At 34.5% G+C, this 20,998-nt stretch overlaps 3 protein-coding genes across 3 annotated transcripts; all 3 read right to left on the bottom strand.

Moving 5' to 3' along the window:
• Nucleotides 1-6,244: 6,244 nt before the first annotated feature.
• Nucleotides 6,245-8,324, bottom strand: LOC133183668 (putative leucine-rich repeat-containing protein DDB_G0290503). The gene is made up of 4 exons (XM_061318601.1): nucleotides 8,226-8,324; nucleotides 7,743-8,008; nucleotides 7,596-7,636; nucleotides 6,245-7,508 (listed from the first exon to the last, which is right to left on the bottom strand). Exons 1-4 carry the CDS (start codon nucleotides 8,309-8,311, stop codon nucleotides 6,570-6,572), a joined length of 1,332 nt encoding a protein of 443 aa, XP_061174585.1. The 5' UTR covers nucleotides 8,312-8,324; the 3' UTR covers nucleotides 6,245-6,569.
• Nucleotides 8,325-13,576: 5,252 nt separating this feature from the next.
• On the bottom strand, nucleotides 13,577-15,683 carry LOC133183666 (cingulin-like). Its single transcript, XM_061318600.1, is given in 3 exon segments — nucleotides 13,577-14,951; nucleotides 15,071-15,113; nucleotides 15,270-15,683. Coding segments are annotated over 3 exon segments (1,338 nt in total). The 5' UTR covers nucleotides 15,584-15,683; the 3' UTR covers nucleotides 13,577-13,970.
• Nucleotides 15,684-17,674: 1,991 nt separating this feature from the next.
• On the bottom strand, nucleotides 17,675-20,697 carry LOC133182341 (golgin subfamily A member 6-like protein 25). The gene is made up of 3 exons (XM_061317151.1): nucleotides 20,283-20,697; nucleotides 19,282-19,346; nucleotides 17,675-18,914 (listed from the first exon to the last, which is right to left on the bottom strand). Exons 1-3 carry the CDS (start codon nucleotides 20,599-20,601, stop codon nucleotides 17,916-17,918), a joined length of 1,383 nt encoding a protein of 460 aa, XP_061173135.1. The 5' UTR covers nucleotides 20,602-20,697; the 3' UTR covers nucleotides 17,675-17,915.
• Between the last annotated feature and the right edge of the window lie 301 nt (nucleotides 20,698-20,998).

The raw sequence follows: 20,998 nt of genomic DNA, 5'->3' as shown, positions 1-20,998 counted from the left end.
ACTCTGTGAGTTATCCCTTCCCCTCCCTCACAGTGAGTAACACTAGTATACAGTTTGAGTTTGTTCACTCTGATGAATATCCTGATTTAACATTATCTTTAATAAATGATATCTAAGGAATGTTTAAAAGTTTTTTTTATGAATTATTGGTGTGTAAATCACACAGACTTGTCACGTAGGCATATTTTTCATGAAGCGTGCTAGCGCTTCATGAAAAATATGCCTATGTGCAAGTCTGTGTGATTTACACACCAATAATTCATACTAAACTTAAAAACATTCCTTATATTTACATTTTACATGTTTAAAAGCATCAAAAATATACTCAGTATATACATGTATATATTATAATGCACTGACAAGCATTATGGCCCATAGGGCTGTTGTTTGCTGTACATTGTATTTCCGTTTAACTCAGATTTTGTGTTATGGCTCCACCCTAGCACAGCCCAGGGGCCATGATTTGAAAAAAACTTGAATCTATAATTAATAAGAACTGGAAGTTATGTCTTTTCTGGTAGGTTTTTAAGTGACCATACCCTTTTTCCTTTCATCTGAATTTCTTAATTAATTCCTCTTAAAAATGGTATGGCTTTTCATATGAACAAATTTAAACCTTCATTAACCGAGGTCCCGTGTCGCAGTAGGTGCTGGCACAAAAAAGATCCCTCACTGCTCAATGGCCATAAGCGCCAAGTATAGGACAAAATTTGCAGCTCTCCACCGGCAAATGGTGGCGTCTCCATATGAGTGAAAAATTCTCGAGAGGGACGTTAAACAACATACAAAAACCCTAGGATTGTGCCAAGTTTGGTAGAAATTGGCTTGGTATACTGAAAAAGTAAAAAAAAAGTGTGAAATGTTCACAGATAAAAAGATGGAAGATGGACAAAATTTGATAAGCTGACTTGAGCTCTTGCCTCTTATGAGCTGAAAAAGGCAGAGACACTAATCAAATACAGGGAGTGTGAACAGGATACAAGGAAGGCTCAGATGGCACAAAAAAATGATAAGATGTATGATAAAAAGACTAATGTTTTGTTTTATTGTCCCACTACTGATGATTAGGCCATGTTTAAATAAGAAGGGCTATGGAGTAGTAGTAATATTAAATTCCAGAAGTGCTTTGCTTCTTCACAATATAATTTCATGAAAGTTGTACAATGTTTAAGGAAAATCAGGAAGAATAAATAACCCTGGTGCATACATATGCAATATCCGTAATCGATTTTTTTTTTGCATTAGAAACTGTCCTCATGTATTTGAAGGCTAATTCAAATTTTTGACAAGACAGACGAATTTTTAACTTGGTTTAAGCTTAAAATGAATTTTTGATGATAACCTAGTCACTAGCCAATCTCTGTGATTTCAAGATGTTATCATGAAACAAATCTTTGTAATGTGAATAGGCCTGGCGATTAGCCTTTTGTGTTTAATATCAACTTTAAATTGATATATGGCAGAGAATTACATCACAGGTGCGAGTTCCAGAAAAACATTACTCAGGGTATGATAGTGTAAAACGTTCCTGTTGTAAGCCAAAAATAAGGAAAACCAATCTGCAGAAACACGTAATCTGCTGTAGTGCAGTTTGGCCTATTGTTTTAGCTCACCTGAGCCAGGGCCTCAGAGAGTCATAGTACATGTACTAGGCAAACATCTGTAGATTTACATTAAGTTTGCTCAGTCATGGCTCAGGAGAACAATGATGTTACAATACAGAGTTATAGGGTTAACTTAAACAATAAAATGCTGTCTTTAGTTGTTAGTATGGGAATTAATGTTGCAGCTGTTCCAGAAAAAATGCATAACCCGCGTAAGCGGATGGGTAACACATACTACTGAGCTATCATGGCTACACATACAACTTGGATTTTAAAACGACAATGAAGCACCGCATTTACACATTGAACTTTTTTGTTGTTGAAAAAGTTCATTTTTTATGGTCTCTTGGTCTTCTCTCCATTTTTTACAAATGATTGTTTGTTTCTTTGAATGAGAATGCATACAAATAAGGTTTGAAAATCATGAAGAGATGACCCATAGATAGCAATTTTTTTTTTTTTTTTGAAAAACGTGTTTAAAAATGTGACATTTTGTACCAAAAGAATCATCTAGCCTATTTTCAAATTATTTTTAGCAAATCAAAAACAATATCGGTAAAATATTATTCCCTTTCCTATTTCACAGGAACCCGATACATAAAAAGAATGCTAAAACTACATGTGACAGAACAATGAAATTTTCACTTTTTAAGTGCGCCCAGATTCCTGTCGAATGCCAATCAAAAGCGCCCTCGTTCTTTACTTGTGCAACAACAAAAGCTATAAAGAAGATGGGCAGATTAGAAAAGAAAAATGCCCATGGTTTAACAAAATAAAATCTCAATCATAACAAAATTCTCTATCATATTTCAATATAGAATTAAAGTATATCATTGAGGGAATCAGCAAGATTCTAGTTCCACAGGGCGAAGCTGACTCCCTCAATGACATGCCAAGAAAAGGTACGCATTCTAGTTTTAGAGCGAACTCAATAAAAGCGGAATTAGCGTTAATCTGTGATTTTTCCCCAGGGAGATGTGCGCGAGGCAATTAATGTCAGCAGTTTTGAGGGAAGGATCTTAAGTTTTACTGGTTTTAAATTAAAGCTAGAATACTTATTATTTAGAAGCCTTTGCACCTCTTTCCCGTCTTGTTTTTATTGAAGGGGGGATTTTCCATGCAAATCATATGCGGTTAAAAAAAGTAAAATAGAAGAAAAAGAAAGTGAAATAGATTGTAGTAAACTAATTAATTGTTCAGTAAAAATTAGACGCCTTTCAAATCTTTCGGTGTTTCCATATCAAAATAGTTTTTTCCGAGTATAAATTAACATCGGGCACGATGAACTTGGTTGTTGTGGAAGTCTGGAGGCCTCAAGTCTCGCGCCTTATTAAGGTATCATACCGCTCATTGACCAATGAAAATGAACTTAGTCAATTGTAGTTCCATACATATAAAATAATTATTTTTTCCTTTTGAATTTTTTTTTATTTCCTTCCAGTCTATTTTTACAATTTTGGTACCTGTGTCTAGTGCATTTTACATATTTTGTAAACAATTAAAGGTTTTTGACAGGAACTATTTTTTTCAGGGCATAGGAGGCTACTTCCTGGGGTAGAAGTTTATTTTTCTTTTACTAAGAAAACGGAAAACTTAGGATCCACCCCCTCAAATCTGCTGCCGTTAATTGTCTCGCCAGCGTTAGGGGAATATGGGTGATTTGCATCAATTACACTTTTATTGACTGTATCGCTGTGGAAAAATGGACGGGATTTCTTGGCATGATATACTTGAACTGTTTTAATATAACGATACAATAATTAGACTACTTTTCGAACACAATATTTATTATATATTTGTTATATCATATACAATTTTTGTATCCTTGATATGAACACAGGCACGCGCTGTGTATAACACGCACCACATTTCATAATCTTTATTACACCTTTCATGAACCCTTCTGTACTTTTCAATCGGAGTACCTATTTTTAAATAGAGATTAATACACGTAAAATCTATATCACACCCCATATCATTCTGAGACTCCAATATCAGCCCGAGGGCTGATGTTGGTCGATTTTGGGGAGTGATACAGATTTTGACATCATGTATTGTTGTTTTTAGTATATACTTGAAAATGGTGTCCACAATTCACATATACTTGTAAATGCAAATGCATTTTTAATAATGAAATTTTATTGATAATTCTTCTCTTTTTGTTGAATTTCCGTTTCTCATCATTTTATCAAAAGGCATGCATCTTGGCTTTTTAAATTTTTTTCTTGTCTATAGGAATTGAAATGAAATATAAAGAGTGTTCTGATCAAGCACCAAAAAATACTGTAAACGTCTTTTTATGCCCCCTGATCGAAAGATCCCGGGGGTATATTGTTTTTGTCCTGTCTGTCTGTTTGTCTGTCTGTTGTCAACTTTAACCTAGCCCATAACTATTTCGCTGTCAAGGGTAAGGCCTTAATATTTGACATGAGTGTTCATTATGACAAGACCTTTCCATTGGTACAGAAATTTTTGATCATGTGACCTCAACTGTGACCTTTGACGTACATTTGAAAAACGTTAACATTGGCCATAACTTTTGCACTGTAGTCTACGTCCCACTCCAGAATTGTGTTACCATCGGGTGCATAGTGTTTCACAAACACATCTCGTTTCAGTATGCTTATGTTTATGAATAGAGAAACAGAGGTTACTTGAAAAATATGTCAAGGAAATGTGTATTTTGATCGATTAACCGGTTAATCGGTCGGAACGTACGTTCTTGTGGTCAACCGATGGCAATTCTGCATTCGATTGCCACCCCTAGCTTTAATGATTTTTCCCCCTGTAAGTTCATACTTCTTTGCATCATCCAGACAACACTTATTTGTTAATGACATTCATACTACAGCTAAACCACTCTAACAGTTTGTTCTTGAGAAGACATCAAAATATCAGGGTATTCTTTCATAAAGAAATCATATAAATGTATATGGCACCATAACGTTAAAATCCTTCTTTTTTTCTTTTTTAAAAATTGAGTTTTTTCCCTTTCTTCTTTACATAGCTTCAGAACTGTAGCTCTCCGGAAAAAAAATGACAGACCGGAGAGCTACATAGACACCATTAGAAAAAAAATGTATATTTATTGCACACAAAAAGTTGCGCTCGGTTGTGGATTTATTTCTCCAAATTACCTCAACTGCACAAAAGCTCGATTTCAAAAAAAAATCCTTAGACGTCTATAAACTACTCTTGTAGTTGACATCTGCACGAAGCGCGCTGGACAGAATTATATTGCCACCCAAATTTGGCAGTATTTTCGATGGTCTCAATCTTCAGGCCCAGGTGGGCTATTAACCAATTATGGGAATGTTTTGGTGTGGAAGTAGTAAAGGATGTGTTAGAAACACACGATTAGTAATATTTGTAGATGACAGCTTAAATAACATACAAATAAATCGAGAAACAGCGCACTTTTTGTGCGCAATAAATATGCACTTTTTTCATTGGGTGGCACTGTAGCTCTCTGGTCGTCCATCCGATTTTTTTTTCAGACCAGCGGGCTCAGATCTGCAGTTATTCTTTATATTTTTTTTTTGTTGATATGATTAAAATTAGGGGTTTAACAGGCAATTGTAATGGAGACAGGTATTAAGAATTTTTGACCTCATGACCTTAACCTTCAATTTTGACCTACTCTGAAAAAAAAATTAACCCTGGCCCTAACTTTTGCACCAGTACAGACGGGGCTTTCATATTTTTCACATGTGCATTACCTGCGACAATACCTTTCAGAATGTTCTGTGATTTTTGACCTCATGACCTATAGACCTCGAAGTCTGACTTTCAAAAACTTTAACCTTGGTTTTAACTTTTCTACCAGAACATATTATTTAAAAAATATATATCTTTCTTAGTTTTATGGATAAACAAAACAATTACAATATGCCATAGATCATTCCATTTCAATAAGACCACGATTCTCTAAATTTGCTTTTTTTATTTCCAAAGTGACTATATATATATATAGAAAGATTTGGATCCATTGTTTGTCCTAGATCAAGCATAACCGTGTTTATTCAAGAAAATTTCCACTAATTTCAAGTTTAAAGATATCATGGTCACACAAAGTAATTTTGGGTAAGGACTTTAAATCTTAAAAAATAATCTCTGATTTAAAGCCTGAAATTAAGATAAGTAATGAATCGATTTGATTAATATTCTTTAATTTTAAAAAGTTTTCCCACGACGAGATATTAAATGCGATATTTGATGAATCAAAACTTCGTTTATTATCAGACTTTTTATCAAATGAAAAGTCATATTGATATTCCTTTCATTATCCATGTTCTCGTGGAGAAATATAATAGTGTATTGGAAAAATAATTGAAGTATGATGTAGAGGACAATAATACTAAGTCATCAAAGTAGACATTTAACATGTATTGCCAGGATAAGCCACCTTAACAAGTACAACTGGCACGTGACCCTTGAAATCTGAAGATATCTTTATATCTGGGAGGCTCTGACAGAATTAAGTCTGGAGACTTCCAAACAGAGATGGCATATTGATTTCATTAATCTACAAAGATCATTCAGTGATCTCGTGAGACTTTGGCCGCCATGTCTGTTGGAAATATGCCATATGTTAAAGGCTACTGGGTGATCTTCTAGAAATAAAGAAATGTTAAGTTCATGACAGGTCTCTTTAATGATTTACTTTGAAAATTTAATCGATTAAACAATGTTGTTTCCTCTTAAACTATATTAAGTGATGACCGACTAAATGATCATCCCTTTAGTTTCCAAAAATATTGTTCATTCTTCATCAAAAAATGGATGAAGTAATAAATTAAAAGTTTTCATTGCAAGTGCCAACAGATGACACGAAAACTGCTTCAATTCTCAAGTTCCTCTTAAGCGTATAAATGATCTTTCACGAACGGAAGAACAAATTATTCATAGATGTCATGAAGCATGTGAAGGATACATGCGTCAGTAAAAAAAACAGAGACTTGAAAATCATTTCATTTTGTTTCCGTTCGGATTTTTCCAGTATGAGTTTTTAGAATTTTCTACTTTTCCAGATGTATTGAATGGCCTGGTCAACATTGGTTTAGTAGTTGGTGGTTGTTTTTTCCCTCGATAATTTTGATCGCTTGGTGGTAGTATCGCCAGCACGTTCTGCTGCTCTTGTTGTGTGAGCACAGTCATTTCGAGTCTCTCTAGATTTTCCTGTAATAAAGCCAGTGACGCCTGCTGAGTGTTCAACTGTTTCTGTTGCTGTGCTAGCAGCTGATGTGCACTCTCTTTCTCAGAACCAAGTTTCATGATCTCCTCGTTCTGTTTCACCAACAGGTCTTCTAATTTAATTTGTCCATCGGCTAGCCTCTGATGACCAGAAGCCAAATGCTCGATCATGCTTAGTTTCTTGTTGATCACGTGTTCCTGGTTTGATATTTGTAGTTCTTGATCCTCGATCGTTCTTTTCAATTGATTTATCTGCTGACTTTTTTCATTCAAGTCAATCTGCAGGTTTGAATTATCTTTCACGGACTTTCGTAACTGCTCGTTTTCGATTTGTAACTTGGTGACTCTTTCATGAAACCGATTGTTTGTCTCTTTTAATTTCCCCATGGCGTTTTGCAAGTCTCTGTATTTTCTTTGCATGTCCACAAGTTCGTCGTCCTTGAAGCGTAGCTGCTGCAGAAGTTGCGCCTTCTCCTCCCTCTCACGTATCAGTGCGTCTTTAGCACTGTCTAAAGTTTTCATCACGTCCGCCAGCTGCTTCTCTAGTTCAGACTGTCTCTGTATGATAGTATTGAATTCTCTTTGGGAGGCTTTAGTGTCTTTAGAAAGTGTAGACAAAGACATTTTCACACCAACAATTGCTAGTTTTTCTTCTCGTTCACTGTAGGAAGTATTTAGAGGCGAACTACCATCCCATGGCATAGAAATGTCCTGTTGGTGGAAAGAGGAAGTTAAATAATACTAGATTTTATGCAGAAATTGCCCATTATAATTTCAAAATCTTAAACTTTCTTTTACCTTTGCCGTTTTTTCATAGAAATCTTCGGAATTCAGTGTATCTGTAAATATGAATGAAAATATTGTCGTAAACTATAAGAACAGAGGAGTATAGTTGAACTTCATTTCTTAGAAAATTAATAGGTTTGAAATATTTTATTTTCATACATTTACTGATTGAGTCCGCGTCTTCTCTCTCTGTTCTCAGGTTTTCAACCACGTGATTGTACCCACAATCCTTTAGGACTTCACAGAATTGGTTATATCCGGTGGGACATGATTTAAGGACCCGTTGTATGCACGTGTCTATTCTGTCTTTATATGTTCCCTGTTGCAGCACGTCGTCTTTATCCGAGGGAGTTAATACGCCTCGGTCTTCTAGAGTGTCACAAACGATCTGCAGGTTTATCTCTTCGTTTAGAGTTAAAAGGTATCTACCAAAGATATGACATCATAAGTTCATGTACTTCATGCATAAAATTATTTGTTTTCATTGACATATAAAGCGAGAGGACAGAGGCTTAATACAATTCCACAAACCAGGTCAACAAGTTTGGTCAACTTCATAATCACAAAAAATTGCATGATATGACGATGACATAGGCATACCAAAAATCTCGAAAGAGACGATGATAAACATTACAAAAATACCTCAGAAAACTCCATTTACCATCGAGAAGATAGGCTTGTTCTACATCGGGATTAAATGTGACTTTTCTCTGGTCTTTTGTTTCCATTCTGTTAATAATGATATGAATATGTGTCAGGTCTATTCGTGATTCTCATTCTTTTCGAACGATTCCTCTAAAGATTAATAAAGCAAAGCAAAGAAAACAAACATAGACAAATATGGTCCTCAACATATATTTTGTTAATCTTTGTTAAATCTTTTGTTGAAAGACCTGTCACAGACACACAGATGGAAAGAATGGCGATAGAGAGAGAGATTTTAATTTTAATGATTTTTTTCTTACTTACTGATGAAAATATGTTAAAGCTGAGATAATACCAAGCAAAAATTAGGTATCCCCAACGTAGAATTTGAACGATTTGGGAGATTAAATCTCACTTACCTTTTACTTAAGAGATGAACACCACCTCTACTACTGGCTTTTTGAGCTGTGAGTGAAGACCGTAGGGACAGAGGCAGAGTTTGGCACAGCTCCATTTTGTTTCTTTGCAATGATTTAGCATTTATTGTCTTGACGCTACAGTCTGAGATAAACGTTTTGTTGACAGAATTTAATTGTCTCAAGGGTGATCTGTTTGGCATTTATTATTCTTTTCTTTATTTTCTTGTGCGAACCTTTTCTGATCAGAACCATGATTTGGCGTAATCAGAATTTGGACCATTAGATAGGGTCCAATTTGAAATTTGAATCATCGGTGGGATTTTAACCTCGATATTTTTTTTTGTAAATATCTGTATGGGGTTTTAAAGACTTATTCTTTGAATTCATCATGATATGAGACTAACAACACATTAACTTTTTCACAGAACATTGAAAAGTCATACTTTCTTTAAAGTTGTGACCTACCGGTATACAATTCTCATAGATGATACCATAGCCAGACGAAAACAAAAAACAAACAAACAAACAAACAAAAAAAAAACAACAAAACAACAACAAAAACAAAACAAAACAAAAACCAACAACAAAAACAAAATAAAACATGGTGAACAATAGTTTAGTAGATATACAAATGTACTTTCTTTAAAGTTGTGACCTACCGGTATACAATTCTCATATAGGATACCATAGCTAAACGAAACAAAACAACAACAAAAACAAAACAAAACAAAAACCAACAACAAAAACAAAATAAAACATGGTGAACAATAGTTTAGTAGATAAACAAATGTACTTTCTTTACTTTAATTGGCTATGATACGTTGAAACTTTACTTGAGACATTGGTTTACAATAAAATATTTTAAAGTTCAATTAGGGGCAAAAATAACCTCGCAAATTTCCTTTAACCAATGGTTAGTTGGGAACTAATATGGACTGTTCAAACATTCATGCCTTTTTGAAAAGTGAATAGTTTAAAAAAGTTTAATACCATGATAATGAATGAAGTTGTTTTTGTTTAAAACTTTGAATTAGCATATTATACGATAGTTTAGTGTATCTTTTTTTTTAATTAAGATATTCTAACATAACATGTATTACTTGTTTTAAATCATGTCTCATGACAGTAAACAACATGTCTAGATTCCGCAGTATGGATACATATTTTTTTGGATGGAAAAAAAATAAAAAGAAAAAATTAATCAATTATTTAAATTAATTAATTATTTAAAAATTAAGAGAAAGAGAATTAAACTTCTAAGTGAACATCAAGGCATACATTTAATTAATAGTAACATCATTGAAGCCTCATATATATTTGGTCACATGAGATCATATTAAAATTTAATATGATCTCATGTGACCAAATATATGAGGCGTTCATTGATGTAACTAGCAAAACAATGTATAATTCCTAAATGAAATAATGTACTTTTATAGGAAGTATAAAAAAAAAAATATGCTGGGACAAGAAGCTAGAGGTCCCTCGCTTCAATAGATCTGAAAACAATTCCAAAAGTCATATTTAAGCTAGTTATAAATATGTATCCAGCATTTAGACGTCAATTTATTTTTTCCCCAAGTTTCTTTTCTTTCCTTATCTCGGATTTGGTTTGTTCTTGCTTTTTTGTTTTGTTTTGTTCTTGTTTGTTTGTTTGTTTTTTTGTGAACAATGAAAATCCACTGAGCTCATTTTTTGTAGGTAAAAAAATGGTTCGCGTTGCAATACATTTGGCGAATTAACATCAACTTTCGCATTATATGGCATACAAGGCCATCTTTAAAAAATTGTTTGTTTGCCTTCTCTCGACCGACTGACTAAAAACGGCCCGACTCAAAACTTTTTTAACCTCCAGGAAACAATTATTTTTTTTATTCATTCCGAAGCTTTATCATTCAATTAATAATTATTTTTACTTCACATTCGCAAGTGTTTTTGAATAAAAAAAATTTCTCCCATTCCTATCTATCTAACTTTTTTTCCTGAGTCGGGGAAGGGCAAACAAGCCTTTTTTCTGTATGAAAACCTAATACATGTATATGTATTGTTCCTCCCAAATTTCGCGTTCTTCGAACTTATATCTCGAAAATAACGTATTTATTCACAAATGTGTGGAAAATCTTATTTTTTACGTAGTGTGATGTTTGTAATGTGGTGTTTGTCTTTTTTCCTATAAGAAAGCTTTGAAACTGAAATAATTTTTAAAAGATTATTATCATTTATAATAAATACAATAATAATCTTTAAAAATGGCGTTTAATATTCCGTTTAGACTAATTGCATTACCGAAATTTTGAAAACTGGTAGGTCATCATTACTGAAAATTATTTTATTTCATTTCCGAAAGAATATTAGGTATCATTACCGAAAATTCAAATTAGTGAAGCGTTTCAATTAAAGTTTAATACCCAGTTCCTATTAAACATTTATTGACTGGGTTCGAGGGCAATATGCGTTTTGTCGGACCCAAGAACCAAACTGTTTGCCTGAGGCCTAACAGTTTGGTTCGAGGGGTTGACAAAACGCATTTTGACCGAGAATACAGTCAATAAATGTTTTGTTATACCTTTTATGTATTCATTTTATTATTATTTTTTGACATACATGTATGTCGAACACCAACGAATGCAAATAAGATTTAGCTGACCCCGCCCATTATGTGACGTCCAACATCTCATCGACAGGTCCAATATCTCACTCCGCGGTCAAACATCCATTTTTTTTATGCCCGCTCAGTAAAACATTGGAAATGTTTGACTTTTATTAGTATTGATTTATATAGGAACAAATTTTCAAAGGTATAACAATAAGTTATATCTTCCTGTTTTTTGAAAAGATCGTAAACAGATACGGACAGTAATAAAATATCAGGATATGAACGATAGACTGAAGCTTTGGTACGCAGAGTTAAGGTTGAGCCATCTCGCTGCTTCATCCAGAAATACAGCGATTATATTTATGGAGGTATGTCGCTCCAGTTGTATTCCCACTTATGTCTACAAGTAGTAACTGATTTTTGGATTCTCATGTTGACTGTAATAAGCGTTTTTAACCACTTTTAATATTGACTTAAATCTACAATGTATCTTTTAAATTGTGTATTAATTATTAATTTAGGTAAAATTCAAGGGGGGCAACAGTACAACCTGACTAACTGAGAAAGGTTTTTCGAAAATGCTATTAACTGAGTCAGAGATTCACTAATTAATTTTTCGTTAATGATATATAAATATTTTCGGTACTGATAAGAAAAAAGTTCGGTGATTAATACATTATTGATTTTCGGTAAAGTTCTGATTGTCATTGTAATCAGAACAAAGTCGAATCTATCTCTTGTTTGATAATATTATTCGACGGATAACTGCAAAAGATAAACATGGTAAGATACAGATTATAATCATTACTTAACGGTGATTTAATTAATTTAATCAATATCATTAAAGAAATACAGCACCTGCTCGGTAACGGCATGTTGTTTTCGCAGTATACATGTAATTAACACGTCACAAATAGACTAATTACCCCCTGCAATCTCAAGAGTCTTAATTCCTCGAAATTAGATGAAATAAATGTATGTATGTGAAAATGCTAACTTACGAACATTCAGAAAATTTTAAGGAAATTGCGTTCAAGCTTACCTTTTCGACTAACTTTCGATTTTTAAACATAGTTTCACCGTTCCGACCGAGTAACCGGTTAACCGGTAACAAATTGCCATCCCTTGTTTTTACATGCATTATTTTCCCTTCAAAATCAGATTTCTCTCCTCTTTCATTGGCATGCACCGAGTCACCACCTGAAGATTTTGGTGGCTTGTCCGAGAATCGGGTATACATGTATGATAGAATGCCTAAGAATTTAGATTTCCCTTAATGCTTAGGGGATTTTCATGTAACATTTATAGCTGTTCCCGATGACCTTGACCATTAAGCAAAAAACAACTCTAAGGGTTTATAAAGTCAGGAATCGAATAGAAAAATTAATTGCAGAAGAAAAATATTTTCCATGCAATATTTTAAAAGTAAAATAAGTTGAATTAATATGAAAAACTAAATCTTGCTTCAGTGAAAACATTATTTCCATGTCAAGTTTCAGTACCACAAATAAGTCGTATCTAGCCTTTACTAACCTGACAATACTCAAAATGGGGGGGGGGGGGCTTAAAATGAAAAGCATCATGGTCGTTTCTGCATATCTATTTAGTTTGGGTATGCTAAAAAGAAAAGAAAACTATATTACACATGATTTTTTGGCATGCTTATTATTAATGTATAATCTATTTATGTACCTCTGCAATTGAAATCTTTTTGACTTGTAATTTCTAAAATTGATTAATTAATTCTTTATCTTTTTATTAAATTTGCAATACCAAGTGGCTTATATACCTTGAAGACTGAAATATGACATTGTCATTGAGTCAAGATCTTGACACACTTGAATAAAAGGTAATAAACGAATTTCCTTCCAATCAAGAATTTTAACATTGACTTTATTTCAACCTTGACTCAAGTTCAAGAAGCGTCTTCAAATATAAACAACGACATGCATAGTTTGAATTCATTTTGTCAAAGATTCTAAAGTTATAGCACCAAAACGATTTGTTCCCGTTGGCGTTAAGATATCTTGAGCTAACACATCTTTAAATCATGGACAATAAGTATTCATTGCATGGCCCGAACGCGATATGTGACAGAGTAACAGACAGACTGAAACTTTGGTAAAAACAGTATGTCTTTTACTCCTTTGGGAGAGGCATTAATACATTTTGTACTGCACCAATGCATTGCGTGTGATTGAGATAAAATTTCAGCAACTTACGTCATTTGTGAGTTATTATCAGACCTGAAACGTTCCTATTCTTAATACTGATTCGTGATGATTTATATAAACTTTGGAATAATTCATAGAGATAAAACAATAAAATCGATGTATATTTAAATGCTAAAATTGATGCTTTATTAAATGTTTTATTGACTATGTATAAGATGTAACATGATAATGAATGTCTAACAAAGATCACCTGTACTGTTGTCTTTGAAACAACCTTCATGCTTCTATGCACCTCCTTTGAGAACAAATTGTTCTAAAAGGCATTGCGTTAACTTTAAAACGTGCAAATATGGAGTACAGGAATTTTAAACAGTTAATGTAAAGCAGTGACTTAAAAAAAAGATGGCTGTAAATTTATACACTTTGCTGCCTCAAGTTTATGATTTTAAAAGCATATAATTTTAACAAACAAAGGAGGCAGTTTTTCCATATTCAGTCAGATACACATTTTAATCCTAATGTTGTTTTTGTTGTTCCGGATCCTTCTTTTATCTCAAAAAGACCATCCCTTTTCTTGGGTCTTTCCTCCAACACCGCCCCGTGGTGGAGGTGGTGTGAACTTCACGTTGGCATGATGTGATCGGTTTACGACCCCGCTCATCCAAGGCATGGCGCGTGGAGGAGATACAACTCGTGCATTCCGGCGACGCGGGGCACCGTATGTTGAGCCTCGAGTCGAGGCGGGAGCGAGCTGCTCCAGCAGTCGAAGGCGCGCTTCCAAGCGCTCCAAACGGTCCTCGTCTTTTTTCTGCATTTCCTCCAGATGTGCAATCTTGTTATTCTGTTTTTCCTTTTCTTCACGGAGTTCTGTGATTTGAATCTGCTGACGAGATCTTTCGCTGACGCCCTCATCGTGAAGGACTTGAAGGTTAAGAATTTGAACTTTTTGTCTATCATTCTCGTCCTCAATATCTTTGATTTTCTGGAGCTGTTCGTTCAACTCCTGGTCTTTTTCTATCAGCTCTTGTTTCTGTTGCTCTAACTTTTGTTTCAGTTTATCTAATTCCTCGGCTTTCCTGTCGAGTTCTCCCTTGGTCTCAGTTTCGCATACTCCTTTGTCACGAAGTTTTTTATTTTCAAGCTGAAGTTGAATAATTTGCTTTTGGAAAGTGTTGAGTTTTTCAATAAGAGCCCGATTAGATTTTCGTAACCTCTCATTGTCTGCTTTCACTTTCTGCAGTTCATCCCAAGTTGGATTTGTCTGTTTCGTTGTCTGAACTATTTTTTGGAAAAGTTCGGCAATTGTCGGTGCAATGCGCACAAGTTCAGTTTCCAAAAGTTTCAAGTCTACTCCGGATTCGTTAACACCTACGTTTGCCATAACTGCCGCTGCAGTTTGCACGGAGGCGGCTGCTTGCACTGGATCAGGAGCAAACGACATATTAGTACTGGCGCGGGAAATTGAAGACGACTGTCTGCTGTTCATTGTATTTTGTCTGTCGGGAGTAAGGTTTGCTGGTTTTTCAGTCTGGCTCTATATGAATAAAATAGAACCAAATGATACTAGTTCATTATTATTATTTTTTATTTTTTATAATTTCAAATGAAATTCGACGTAAAACGAAAAAGGATACCAATATTTTTATAACATACCTGGTCACAGGATCCTCCGGCAGCCGCAGGATCTGTAAGACATCTCGTTAATTTAGCAAAATGTTAAAAATCTAATATTCAGCATATAAAGTATTTCTACTTCTACTCATAGTTACTAAAATCAGATTTTTCTGAAAAAATGAAAACTTTCAAAAAAAAAAAAAAAAAAAAAAAAAAAAAAAAAAAAAAAAAAATTAGCTAACCCTCAATAACTGGCTCCAGATGTACAGCGATCTCCATTTTCTCGTTGATTTCCTCAAATCTTCCAGAAGACTCTTGGCGGAGGAAATGACAAAATGTTTCATATCCTTTATCTCCTGTTTCCAACAGAATATTAAGAAACCTCTCAGCTCTCATCAATTTTGTGTTTGGTTTGACGTTATTTATGTCCTTTTTGTTGTCCTCCGTAAATATCCCAGCCGCTATCATTTTGTCTGTTATTTCCAGAACTGGAAGTTCCTGTTTTAGGAACATCCAGTTCCGCCACAATTTTCGCTCGTTGTCCGGATTCATTTTCACGTGTTCTACGTCATCCTCCTCGATTTTCTCTTCCTGAGCTTCATCTAGCTGATGTGTTGACTTCGACTTCTAAAATTCAAAATGGCTTCCAGAATTCAGATTTAATTTTGCCTTTGTGCCTTTGCTTTGTTCCCTGTGATTTAAATTATATCTGTAATTTTATTCATAAGATCAGAATTCTTCATGGTGATGAGCCTTCGTTGTTTAAATAATAGAGTTGGGGTCACAGAGGTCAAATAAGGGGGTCGAATTAAACAAATATCAAATAAATATTCCTGCCAGCCATTGTTAAATATTGATATTATTTATATAATTAATATTTAGGAAGATAAACCTCTATTTTCTGGCAATAACAACTCTGGCCATTGAGGTAACATGTACGACAACAGTTGGTTGCCAAACTCATCAATACTTCAAGGAGACACTAACATGGTTGCTTGTATTAGATCATGTAACAGACGTGAATTCTATTTATGGTACATACGTATATAGAAGTTGATTTCCATAGATTTCACATTTCTAAATTTTGTGTGTTTTAGCCTACGTGAACATGCCTTTGGTATATAAATAAGTGTGTTCATATAATAAATTGGACATCAATCATTTATTATATAACTATCAGCAAATAATTAATACTAATGTTATATCTTTTTTGCTGTACCCTTTAACTACTAGTGTATGGAATAACACTCATTTCGGTATTGCTTTTGATTAACGAGCTATTCCTATGATTTTGAAGACAAAGGCAATATCCAACATTACCAGGGTAAAACGTTATTGATAATGACACTAAGGAAAAAAACATGTTTTCCACTTTCTCTCTGAGTAGACCAGAAGACATATATGAAAGTGATTTTCAAAATATTCTACTCTTATTTAAATCTAAACATCTTATTGTCTTAAAAGCCTTGTGTGTGTCTGTCTGTGTGTGTGTGTGTTTAAATTTAGAAAAGAAACTGAATGTCTCCCCTTGTTCATAGAAGTAGTAATTTGGATAATGCGTTCTGTAATGTGACAGACTTAAGGGTGTATAGCATTCAAAGTCTTAAATAATGCCCGTATTGCAGTTTTCATTTCTTCCTTTCCATCTAAATCAACTATGCTATTCCTAATTTAAGATACCCTCTTTCATGCGAATTTTCTGATACTCTTAACTCAAGAGGGGAAGAAACTAAGATGTTCACTCAAATTGATTCCTCTCACATTACTCGAAAATTTCATGACAAGTCCCTGTCATGACTTGATAAGAATTTACTATATAGCACGCCTGAAATTCTTTCTTTTCTCATGCTCTGTAACCTTTGCGTACTTTTTCTAGAAGTCGTTATTTCTGTAGAATAGGATGTTATACACCCCATTCCTTAGTATGCTATTCTACATTTTAACTGACATCATCAACAAACGCGTAGAATTCACATAGTTGTAACGAGCGAGAGCTCGAAATATTGATCTGAATTGTAAAGTTGTCTTGTGCTAATGTTTCATAGCACTCGGTTATAGAAAAGTGTAAGATAACCTTTTATTTGTTTTTAGAAATTAAAACAAAATGTTCGTTTCTTTTATTTGTAAAAATCTAGCCACTGGTTTACCACTTGGAATTAAAAAAAATCGTTTGTTTTTTCAATAGGAAATATCGAGATGCTAACCATAAAGGTACGTGACATGAACTTATGATTGAACAACGATCTGATCGCCCGCGTGGCGCAGTCGTTAGAGCGTTTGCTCTAGGGTCGCGGAGTAAGGAGTTGATCCTTATGTCGCGGGTTCGAATCCCATTGGGACGTTGAGACCGGTCCTTCGGATGAGACCGTATAAACCAAGGTCCCGTGTCACAGTAGGTGCTGGCACAAAAAAGGACCCCTCATTGCTCAATGGCCCTAAGTGCCGAGTATAGGTCCAAATTTGTAGCTCTCCACCGGCAAGTGGTGGCGTCTCCGTATGTGTGAAAAATTCTCGAGAGGGACGTTAAACAACAAGAAACAAACGAACAAACCAACAACTATCTGAATTAATGGCCAATAAAACTCATAATTTCTGAAATCAAGACTAATAGTCATTTATTTTTTAAACATAAATTCGTCAATAAAAAAGAAGAGGGAAAAAAGAGAAATAACAAATACAGTAAAACCATGAAAACAAAGGAAAGAGTCAAATAAAATCTGGTTTGGAAACATCCATCGAAATTTAAGATTCATATTGAAAGTTCAAAGCAAAATTACAGAGAAATGGAATATCAAAAGGATTGCCATTTATTACATGTAATAATGTGGATAATGCTAGTACACTGAGATGCTACCGTGCTGATGTGATTTGAAATTAGAAGTTATCACGTGATTTCGCTATTGTACATCTGACCCAAAAGTCGCTTGGTCGTCCTAAATTTGGGATCTCGAGTTTTGATGCCTTTATTTTTGTTGACGGGAGCTTCTTCTATCTGCTTCAATCTTTCTTCAAGCCTTCTGAGACGTTCATCACCCTGCCTCTGTTTCAGCTCCAGTTGGCGAATCTGCTCCTGCTGTTTTAATCTATCGTCTTTCAACATGGCGATTTCCTCTTGCTGTCGCTCATTTTCTTGTTGACCTTCTTCGTGGAGAATCTCTAGTTTTGTAATCTGTCTCTTCTGTCGTACGATGTCCTTTTCGATTTCCTTTATTTTCATGAGTTGGATGTTAAGCTCCATCTCCTTTTCTTCCAAAGCATTTTTCTGCTCCTCCAATCTCCGCTCCATATCTTGCAGTTCCCTTGCCTTACGAATCAATTCTTCTTTAGCTTCTTTCGCTCCCTCGCCATTCTCTCTTAGATTTTTATTTTCCAACTGCAGCTGAATGATTTTCTGTTGAAAGTTGTTAAGTTTTTCTATCAAAGCTCGATTTGTTTTCCGCAGTCTTTCATTTTCATCCTTGACCTTACGGATTTCTTCCTCGCTGACTGGTATGTTAGATGATGTTGTTTTGGAAATCTTCTGGAATAGCTCAGCGATGGTTGGTGCTATGCGGACGAGTTCTTGCTCCAAGATATTCATATCGACTGATAAACTTTTTTCGTTTAAACGTCTATCGTCGGAAGAAGCTGCTGATGGCGGTTGATCACCTGCCATGTTTGATGTTTGTGCTGTCTGTGGTTGACCAGGGAATCTAGTTACTGAATTCATCTCTCCCGTACTCGGTTGGCGAACCATTCCTCGAGCACCATTGTTACTAGTCGGCCGCCGGGAGGAGGCGCTGTTTGGAGTACTTCCTGAAGTCTGAGATCTCCATGCTTGTCTCGCTGATCTTCTGTTTTTCTCTCCGGTTTCCCCGTCTCTGCTGATATCTGTGCTTCCACTCTGCAATACACAGGTAATTTTCAAATGAATCAGTTTATACATCTAGAGTGTATTTAGATTTAAACTACAGTCTTTCAATTCGAAACACACAAATAAGAAATGCGCGGTTTACCAAAGGAAATACTAGTACTTGAAATAATCTAAGAAAATTCAAGTATTCAAAGGAATTAAAATTTTGCATGAATAATTCTTTTTTTTTTTTTTTGATCAAGCTAACAATCATTCTCTGATCTTCTGACACAAAACTGCCAAATGTCTTTGTATATGCATGTGAAAGGAAGATTAAGTTCCATTTGTTTGAAATCTTAACTATTTTGGAAAAGAAAAAAATTTCGAACCACTTTCCATTTAAGTTAGAACATCTTACCGACGCAGTGGAAGGTCTCTGGGAGCCTCGAGTGTCTGGTCTATGGTCACCTGAGGCAGCAGAAGCTGTAATTGATATAAAGAATTCAATTTAAACATAATTCTTAATTAAACTGATTTCAAGCCAAGGTCAATGGAATAACATTTTTTAAAGGAAACTTCAAGATTTCAGGACTGTTGTATCGAGATATTGAAAAACCATTGTTCTAGAACTGCAGAGGTGTTCCTGGGATTAAAGTTACAAAATATGAGTAACTTGTAAGATCTATTCTTTGTCTTTGTTTTTTGACCCGATTAATACGAATAGTCACGTGACCTCATCTGCAGCAAAGGTTAGACCAAGGGGAAGTTGTGGATAAATGTGTGATTTAAACCTTTGAAAATTAGGGTAACTCCATTGACGTCAACACACGGTCAAATTTCCAGAATTTAAAGAGAAGGAATTATCTGAAATGATTTTTAAGCTGAAATTTTCATTTTGTTATTTAGCAAATACATCTTTAAGAGACATCCTCCATTAATGGATGTATGTCTTTGATAATGACTTTCATTCATTTATACATGTACTTTAACCTCACAAAAACCGAACCAAACGATAAGAGTTATTTTTAAAAAGAAATCTATAAGCTGTACAAAACCATCTAACAAAAGCAAATTAATTCATATAAGATAAAAAAAAATAGGATGAGAATCAGGGTATACCACAAATACTTCATTTACTTCATAAGTATATTCATTTGTCTACAACAAAATGTAATATTTTTCATATCAAATATGAATGAATGAATAAATAAATAAATAAATAAATAAATAAATAAATAAATAAATAAATAAATAAATATCTTTTTCTGATTTTCTTTGAAAGTAATTCGTTTTGAATGAGAAGTTTGCGCCTCCTCCATTCATTATGTTTGAAAATTCCCTTCAGAGTAACCTCACAAGATTCTTCCTGAAAATCTATCAGAAAATATTTCTCATTTTCAAACTAATAAAATCTCTTACCATCATCCACTAGTGGATGGACGACCATGACGTTGTTGCTCGGTAGATTGAGTTTCTCCATCAGAGACGTATATCTGTTATCACTCCTCATGTCGTGTAGGACGGTTGTAAACATCTCGTACCCCCTCTCCCCTGTCTGGATCATCACATTCAGAAACTTCTCGGCCTTCATTTGTCGCGTGCTGGGTTGCGCCATCATAATGTCTCTCTTATTCTGAGCTGTAAATATCCCAGCTTCCATCATCGCGTCGATGAAATCCTCTACGTATATCTCATTCTTCAAATACTGCCAATTCTTCCAAAGCATACGCTCATCCATTTTGACGCTATGCCTTTCCTTCAGCACGATGATTCAGTAACTAGATTCTTTAACTTGTTCGTTCTCTCTGATATTGTCTAATACTGCCAAATCTTTCGAAGCAAAGCCGATGTTATCCTCCTAGCAGAATGAACAACAGAATGACTTGGCAACGTAGAGGGTATCTTCAATTGATCAAAAAGTAATTTAAAGACTTCTTCACAGGAAATTCTGAAACGCTAAATCTATCCTCCTTAACGAACCTCTACCAATTTGCATACAGGAATGTTATTGGGTATCATCTCATCTAAATATTCGCAATTAACATTTAAGTAATAAATACACAGCAAAAAATAGATATTGGCATTTTTGTTGGCACGATGCTATCTCTGTGGTTTAAAGCTCTGGCTTTTTGTGT

Source organism: Saccostrea echinata, unplaced genomic scaffold, assembly GCF_033153115.1.
Source record: "Saccostrea echinata isolate AGI-Se365-2 ecotype Australia unplaced genomic scaffold, CSIRO_AGI_Sech_v1 ptg000009l, whole genome shotgun sequence".
Lineage (NCBI taxonomy): Eukaryota > Metazoa > Mollusca > Bivalvia > Ostreida > Ostreidae > Saccostrea > Saccostrea echinata.
Note: the sequence above shows the minus strand (reverse complement) of the source record. Positions and strands in the feature narration are given on the sequence as shown.